Raw genomic sequence first — 8,266 nt, forward strand, 5'->3', positions numbered from 1 at the left:
TGCCCTCCACTGCTCTTCCTCCAGTTTGAGCAGATGCGACAGTCCGTGGTCCTCACCAGCAACTTTGCCAAGTCCGTGGTGAACCTGGCTGATGTGGTGAGCAACCCGCCTTCCCCTCCCGCTCACCCCAAACCCCCCACCAGCCACATATATCCTCGGGGTGAGCCGTCGAGGGCACTACCAGCCACTGAACCCCACTTCCTGGAAGCACAGACTGAAGCCCTCCTCCAGCCTTATTCCCCCCACACCCACTCCCACCCTCCAGCTTTCTCCCCATCTTCTCCCATCTGGGCCCAGATGTACAAGGAACAGCTCAATACCCGGATAGTGCTGGTTGCCATGGAAACGTGGGCAGACGGGGACAAGATCCAGGTGCAGGATGACCTCCTGGAGACCCTGGCTCGTCTCATGGTCTATCGGCGGGAGGGCCTGCCTGAGCCCAGCGATGCCACCCACCTCTTCTCGTGAGTCCCCCACCCCATGCATCCTGCCAGCCTCTGCTGGTGTCTGCGGTGCTTGGGGCTACTGAACACCTGCTCTGTGCCAGGAGATCATGCGGGGTCTGGGACTAGTCGGTCTTATCTTGTACCTGCCCCCAGCCCCTTGCAACAGGCTGGCATCCTCCCCTGCATCTTAAGTTGATGCCCCTTTTCCCTATCTCTGGTCACTTCTGCCCACCTCCTCCCCCTCGTTTGCTCTTCCCTTTTCAAACTGTCCCAGCATCCCTTCCTGGGGGCGGGGGGGAGGGGCACGAATCTGATACAAGGTCCTTGCAATTACAGATGATCTAATGAGACCCTCTCATTTGTCTGATGGGCAAACAAACCCACAGAGGGGAACGGGTCTGCCTGAGATCACACAGGCTGGTGTGAAGGGCAATACTGACCTCCCCGAGGCGGGGCTCTAGTTGGGGAGGCTCCCTGTCTGCCCCGCACAGCCCATGGGAGCCACTCTGGGAAGGGCAGGAGGTTTTCCTGACAACCCTCTCCCTTGCAGGGGCAGGACTTTCCAGAGCACCAGTAGTGGGGCTGCCTACGTGGGAGGCATCTGCTCTCTGTCCAGGGGTGGGGGTGTGAATGAGGTGAGCAGTGTGGGGGCACAGCTGGGGTAGGGGTGGGAGGGCTGAGGGCATGAGCCCTGTGCCTTTGGGAGGGATGTAAACATCTTTGTGCTCCATATTTCTCACCCCAAGTACGACAATATGGGGGCCATGGCAGTGACCCTGGCCCAGACGCTGGGGCAAAACCTGGGCATGATGTGGAATAAACACCGGAGCTCAGCAGGTATCAAGGAAGACCCCCTATGGCCCCATAACCAGCCCAGACCCCCACAGCAGTTCCAGAAGTGAAAAGGGTGTCCGTGGGGGCGCGGGGGGGAGGTGGTTGTCCGCCTTCCTTTACATACACCTGGCTCACCTCTTAGGGGACTGCAAGTGTCCGGACAACTGGCTGGGCTGCATCATGGAGGACACTGGGTGAGTTTTGGGGAACAAATCAGGGGAAGGCTTTGGACGAGGAGAATCCCAGAAGAGCACTGGGTGACAGTCTGGACTTGGTGGCCTCAAGAGGTCCAGCTGTCGGGACCACTCAGGAGTCCAAGAAACCCAGTTTTCTGTGGGACACTGCACAGGGGGACCCAGATTCCCTGCGAGACACCAAAACTAACCAGGCTGTAGTGCCCACTGTCGCCACTGGGCGGCGCCAAAGCCTCGTTCCCTCCTGGCGCTGCAACTTCTGACTCTCGGAGGCCTTGCAGGAAGGGGACCGGCAGGAGGGAGGATTTCTGTGCAGTCTCCGTGCACGTAGGTCCTCAGCCTCCGCGAGGGGGTGACCGAGTCCCCGGTGCAGCCCATCCCCAATCTTGAGAAGGGGCTGAAGAGTGGGCTGGAAGGGAAGGCGCGGGCCGGGACCCATGGCATCAGCCCCCCATGCCCGCCCAGGTTCTACCTGCCCCGCAAGTTCTCGCGCTGCAGCATCGATGAGTACAACCAGTTTCTGCAGGAGGGCGGCGGGAGCTGCCTCTTCAACAAGCCCCTCAAGGTACCAGCCCACGGGCGGGAACGTGGGAGCGAGGCTCGGGGCGGGTCCCAGTCCGACTCCTGACACACCGTCCCGTCCAGCTGCTGGACCCCCCTGAGTGCGGAAACGGCTTCGTGGAGGCAGGGGAGGAGTGCGATTGCGGTTCTGTGCAGGTGAGCGGCCTGTGCCCGAGGGCAGCCGGGGAACTCGGGGCTGGGCGCCAGGGAGGACCTAGGTGGGGAGCGTCCGGGCTCGCCGGGCTCCCTGCCCTTCTCCCCGCGTCCCTCAGGAGTGCAGCCGAGCGGGCGGGAACTGTTGCAAGAAGTGCACCCTGACTCACGACGCCATGTGCAGCGACGGGCTCTGCTGTCGCCGCTGCAAGGTGAGGGGGAAGGGGGCGGGACCGGGAGGGGCCCCGCTGCTGACGATCGGATAAGGGGTGGGATTTAGAGCGGAGGAGCAGCTGGAGGCGGGCAAACTGAATGGGCGGGGCTTGGCGCGAAAAAGCGCCAATGGGGACGGAGAAGGGCGGGGCGTGCGGTCTGTGGAAGGCGGGGCTGCGAGGAGTGGGAGGGGCGGAGCCGAGATCTGGCCTGGGAGCGGCTCTGAGTGGGGCGGGGCGAGAAGAGCCGTGAGGGTGGGGGTACAGATCTGGGGGGGCAGGATCCTGGGGAGGGGGGCCATCCCTGCCGGAGCCCTGAAACGCATCCTTTCTTTCCTTAGTACGAGCCGCGGGGTGTGTCCTGCCGAGAGGCCGTGAATGAGTGCGACATCGCGGAGACCTGCACTGGCGACTCTAGTCAGGTCCGCCTGGCCCAGCAGAACCCGGGGCGAGGCAACCCCTCATCCTGTCGTTTTGTGTCGGGGCGACGACTGTCCTCCGCACCCCTCTGTTCCATTGCTGGCGTCGCCGCCGCTGATTAGCCTCAGTTTCCTCATCTGAGAAACGGGTTGTTCGTGCCTCCTGGCTGTACTCTTTCCATTATAAACCAGTATTTGTGGTCTGGTTGGTGTTCCCAGCGCCTGCAGCGGTGCTGGTGTGTGCTAGGGATCGGAGTGGGCGGTAATATTAGTTAACATCTCTCAAGTCCTTCTTGTGCGCCAGGCATTTAGTTCCCCAGCCCTGGGAAGTGGGTGCAGGACACAGGGAGACCGGAGAGGCTGCGGGACTTGCCACCTGTGCCATCTGGGTTCCAATCCAGACCTTTCCTTGTTCTTGACGTGGAAGAACCCTGAACATGAGCCCCACTTGGGGGGCATTAGGCCACCCCTTCCTTCCTCCCTGGGGCCAGCCTCGCCTCTCAGTCCTGGGGTGCTCTGCTCAGTCCAGCCCCTCTCTCTGCAGTGTCCCCCCAACCTACACAAACTGGACGGTTACTACTGTGATCATGAACAGGTATGATGGTGGGGGGCTCCTCCCCCTTGGAGCTTCGGGCTCAGTACAGTTTGTTGTCTCCGCTCTGACCAGGCATCGTGTCAGTCCCTTTTGTCTCTTGTAATCCCTTAGGGCCGCTGCTACGGAGGTCGATGCAAAACCCGGGACCGGCAGTGCCAAGCCCTGTGGGGCCACGGTGGGTCTGGCTAGGAGTGGGAGAGGGGAGTCTGGAGGACCCAGAACCAAGAGTCTGCAGAGGGGGCAGGTTCTGGCTAAATACGCCCTCCACCAAAGGTGTGGCTCCCCAGGCTCTCGGGGTCCCAGTCGGACCGGGGGTCAGCCATCGTGTTGGAGGTGCAGACCTGAGGTGCTGGGTGGGCTCTGTGACTGGGGTGACACCTGGCATCACCGTCTCACAGTGGCTGCCGATCGCTTCTGCTATGAGAAGCTGAACGTGGAGGGGACCGAGCGTGGCAACTGTGGGCGCAAGGGATCCGGCTGGGTCCAGTGCAATAAGCAGTGAGTTGCCAAGGCTCCTGGCTGAGTCTCCCCAGCTCTGGGGCCGGGGGTTATTTGGTTTTGTGGTTTTTTTTTGTTTGCTTGTTTGTTTTCAGAGATGGAACAGTAGGTTCTTCTAGGACAGTGATGGCGAACCTATGACACGCGTGTCAGAGGTGACACGCGAACTCATTTTCTGGGTTTATTTTTCTTTGTTAAATGGCATTTAAATATATAAAATAAGTAGCAAAAATATAAGTCTTTGTTTTACTGTGGTTGCAAATATCAAAAAATTTCTATATGTGACACGGCACCAGAGTTAAGTTAGGGTTTTTCAAAATGCTGACACGCCGAGCTCAAAAATCAAAAAATTATATGTGACACGGCACCAGAGTTAAGTTAGGGTTTTTCAAAATGCTGACACGCCGAGCTCAAAAGGTTCGCCATCACTGTTCTAGGATATGCCTGTGAGTCCCGATGGGAGAATATGTAAAAAATCAGGGCGTGGGGAGAAGGCAAATTCAAGTTGGATCAGAGGTCAGACGGGACTCACTGTCTCCGCACCACCCACCAGGGACGTGCTCTGTGGCTTCCTCCTCTGCGTCAATATCTCCGGAGCGCCTCGGCTGGGGGACCTGGGAGGAGACATCAGCAGTGTCACCTTCTACCACCAGGGCAAGGAGCTAGACTGCAGGTGCTGGCTGGGACCCTGGCTGGGGAAGGGCGGCTGCAGCTGTGATGGGGTAGGGGCATGTGCGGAGGCTGGCTATGCTGTTTCCCCAGGGGTGGCCATGTGCAGCTGGCCGATGGCTCAGACCTGAGCTACGTGGAGGACGGCACAGCCTGTGGGCCCAACATGCTGTGCCTGGATCACCGCTGCCTGCCAGCCTCTGCTTTCAACTTCAGCACCTGCCCGGGCAGTGGGGAGCGCCGCATCTGCTCCCACCACGGGGTGGGTGCCTGGAGGCCTGGGATGGCAGGAGAGCCTTACCAGAGGGCACAGGGCCCTGCTTACCGTGACTGGCCCTACCCCCCCTCTAGGTCTGCAGCAACGAAGGGAAGTGCATCTGCCAGCCAGATTGGACGGGCAAAGACTGCAGTATTCACAACCCCCTGCCGACGTCTCCGCCCACGGGGGAGACGGAGAAATATAAGGGTGAGGCTGGCACTGGCCGAGGGGGGGGCTCTGTCTTCTCTGTTTGCCATGCCTGTCCCTGCCAACCGAGCCCTGGCCTCCCCCTCAGGTCCCAGCGGCACCAACATCATCATTGGCTCCATTGCCGGGGCTGTCCTGGTTGCAGCCATCGTCCTGGGCGGCACAGGCTGGGGATTTAAGTAAGAGACGCCTCCCCCTGCATCCCCTCGTGTCCTGGGGATTATCAGAACCCCAGGCTGTTGGAGCGGAGGGGGCCTGTCTGAGCAATTAGCTAAGTCAGAGCTCACACATCATGGTCCAAGCCAGCCAGAGGGCCGTGCTTTAACATTTTAAAAAAGTAGTTGCTCACATTTTAAAAACTCAGAGATTTGACATGAACAATGCTGATTTCCAGCTTCCCTTGAAAAATGAGACGATTGGGCCCCACTGAGCCTCGGTGTGATCCAGCCACAGAGCTGCTGAGCAGCGCTGCCCAAGCCGGGGCCGCGTCCTCCCTCTCTAGGCCCCACCCAGCCGACGGGGGGCACCTGAGTCGGGGCCCTGGAGCTGGTCTGACCCCCTCAGTGTGCTAAGGAGGGGCCTAGGGCCCAGGGTCACGCAGTGAGTGAGTTGCAGAATCAAGACTCAAACCCAGTATCTCTCCCTGGGCCTGTCCTTAGTGTCCAGGCCCCGGGGCAGGGGGTCTCATGAGAACTGAAGGCCCCTCCCTGAGAGGAGGAGGTCGCAAATGGCCTCTTTTCCTTCCTCTCTCTGCCTGTCCTTTGCTTGTCTCCTGAAGAAACATCCGACGAGGAAGGTATGACCCGACCCAGCAGGGGGCAGTGTGATGCTGGCCACGTCATCCCTCTGCTGTCCCTGTCTGCATCTCATTTGTCACCTCGCATTCTGTTGATGGGAGCTCAGGGCTGATTCCCCCACCCCCACTGTCACTGCTGTCCCTGCAGGGGTGGGAGAGGAAAGTCCTTAGCCTGCCCTTGCCACTTCCTCTTGCCCAAACATCCCCTCCGGCCCCGGTCCATTTGCTCCTGCTCTTCCTACGGCCACACCACTCTTGGCCAGGGAGACGCTGGAGCTGTGCCCCCACCCCCACCCCCACCCCCGCTCTCCGCTCTCCGCAGCCCCCATTCCCCTGGAAGGGAGCCTCCCTCTGCATCCCATCTGTTTTGTCTTTCATGTCACCGCTGTCTGACCTCCCGCCAGCTCCCCTCCCTGGCCAGCCTTTGACTTGCTGCCCCCAGGGCCGGGCTTGGGGCCCAGGAGAGGAGTCTGTCTCTGGGCCCTCCCTCATGTGATTCCCCCATGCCCGTCTGCCTTCCAGGTCCGGAGGTGCCTAAGTGCCACCCCTCCCTCCGAGCCTGGCGCCCACATCTCAGCCATGAACTAGGAGGCTGCCTCCTCCCAGCCATGGAGGGAGGCACCATGCAATGTCTTCCGGGCCCAAGCCTTCCAACTCCTGGCCCCATGGGGGTGTGGGTGGGGGGCCGTGGCCCTGCCCTTCACACCATCAGGGTGGACCATGCCAGGGCCACTGCCCTCGTGGTCCCCCACCCCACCTCATGTGGCTTTGGCCTTGCACACCAACTCTCCCTGTGTGAATGTAGCTTCCATCATCAGATTGCCACAGCTCAGGCGGTGAGGGAGGGCTAGAGCGATGCCCCAGGGGGCATGGCCTGGGATGGCCCCTCCTCAGAGCCAGGCAGCTGGGACAGGGTTTTAGCTTTCTGGGACTTGGGGAGAGGGGGCTGACATCTACTTTAAAAAAACAAAACAAAACTGAATCTTAACTGATGAATGTAACTCTGGGGGTGCTGGGGCCAGGCAGTTCTGGGGATGTTTTGAAATCTGTGGGAGGAACTGAGGCATGGCCATCCCCTGGGATGACCACGTGGGGATGTTTTGAAATCTGTGGGAGGCACTGGAGGAACTGAGGCATGGCCATCCCCTGGGATGACCACACCTGGGGTCTCCTCACTGCACACGGACGTCCCCAAGCCAGGTAGGGGCCGGCATCCTTGCTGCTCCCCCCTCTCGGCCCCGCTGAGCTTGGAGAGAAGTTTGAGTGCTGATTCAAACCAAAGCTGCCTGTTCCGTGCCCACGCCTAGCTTATGGGTACGGCGACCACACGTCCCAGGTTGTCTTTAATTCTAAAATGACCATCCTGCTGTCCTTGCCAGGATGCATGCATTCGAGGGCCTACAAAATAGTCCCTGAAATAAAATGGCACCTTCCCCCTTTCCAGAAGGGTGACTGTGGGGCTGACTCAGGGTTTAGGTGCCCCCTGGTGTGGCCTAGAGGTCCCAGGCTGGGCCGTCTTTTCTGGGAGGACTCTCCCAAGTAGGGAAGGCCAGAGGTGGCCCAGTGCCTGGAGGGTCAGGGGCTCTGCCTGTGATGCGCATAAGGAGGTAGGAAAAGGCGGGTCTCACGTATGAACCTCAGCTTCTAGAAAGTTCCTCCAGGCCCTGTCAAACCCATCCCACTCCTTACCCAATTCCAGGGCCGAGTAGTAAGTTTACAGTTGTTGCCCCCTGACGTCCTCTGACGCCCCGCCCACTGCAGTGACAGGCAGGTGGGGCCAGCCAGGCAGAGTTCCGCAGTCCTCCTCCAAACCAAGTCCTGCCCATGGCCTTCCCTCGTGACCCTCGCTTGGGACAGAGGAGCTCTGGCTCCTTGACTGTTGAAGACCAGCTGGCAGGGGCAAGATGGGGGTCAAACTACCTATGGATGAAAGCCACAAATGAATGGAGCCCCTCCCCCCAGGGGTACCCACCCTGACTGCGCAGGGATTCCCGAACACCCCGGGCCTTTGAGCTGCCTGTTTGAGTCCCTCTGCTTCCGGGGCATCTTTGAAGGGGAATCATGGAGGAGACGGCTCCCTGTTTATCTGCACCCCGCTCGGGGCAAACTGGGGACTGAGACCCGTGGACACCCTTCGGGTGGCTGATGCGGCGACAGTGGGGTCCTCGATACTGAGCTTCAGCTGGCACTGCCCAAGCAAGGAGGATGTGTGGGGTACCCCTCTAGCCAGTCCTGCTACACCAGCACCCCCAAGCTGGGGCAGGAGGGCGAGGGTTGGGTTTTGCACTATTGCTGCGATACCTTAAGGCGCCCTCTAGTGGTGCACACGTGCGCACAGGTGGCCGATGCATCCGGCACAAGCGTTTGGAGCCGCGTCTCCGCACAAGTGTGAATACCTCTGCACACACGGACATGACTGTGTG

General features: G+C 60.2%; 1 protein-coding gene across 1 annotated transcript in view; it reads left to right on the forward strand.

Moving 5' to 3' along the window:
- The window catches only part of ADAM11 (ADAM metallopeptidase domain 11), a 25,176-nt gene extending 18,250 nt beyond the window's left edge, over positions 1–6,926 (forward strand). Inside the window, exons 10-27 of the mRNA XM_014537774.1 lie at positions 25–96; positions 298–464; positions 997–1,081; positions 1,193–1,283; positions 1,423–1,474; positions 1,940–2,039; positions 2,120–2,191; positions 2,308–2,400; positions 2,742–2,822; positions 3,364–3,414; positions 3,526–3,589; positions 3,813–3,912; positions 4,466–4,585; positions 4,675–4,843; positions 4,933–5,047; positions 5,136–5,226; positions 5,826–5,843; positions 6,366–6,926. Of these exons, the coding sequence (XP_014393260.1) occupies positions 25–96; positions 298–464; positions 997–1,081; positions 1,193–1,283; positions 1,423–1,474; positions 1,940–2,039; positions 2,120–2,191; positions 2,308–2,400; positions 2,742–2,822; positions 3,364–3,414; positions 3,526–3,589; positions 3,813–3,912; positions 4,466–4,585; positions 4,675–4,843; positions 4,933–5,047; positions 5,136–5,226; positions 5,826–5,843; positions 6,366–6,381 (1,557 nt within the window). The 3' untranslated portion in view covers positions 6,382–6,926. The remainder of the gene's footprint in view (positions 1–24; positions 97–297; positions 465–996; positions 1,082–1,192; positions 1,284–1,422; positions 1,475–1,939; positions 2,040–2,119; positions 2,192–2,307; positions 2,401–2,741; positions 2,823–3,363; positions 3,415–3,525; positions 3,590–3,812; positions 3,913–4,465; positions 4,586–4,674; positions 4,844–4,932; positions 5,048–5,135; positions 5,227–5,825; positions 5,844–6,365) is intronic.
- Positions 6,927–8,266: the final 1,340 nt, after the last annotated feature.

This window comes from Myotis brandtii, unplaced genomic scaffold (assembly GCF_000412655.1).
Source record: "Myotis brandtii unplaced genomic scaffold, ASM41265v1 scaffold1814, whole genome shotgun sequence".
In the NCBI taxonomy this organism is placed as follows: Eukaryota; Metazoa; Chordata; class Mammalia; order Chiroptera; family Vespertilionidae; genus Myotis; species Myotis brandtii.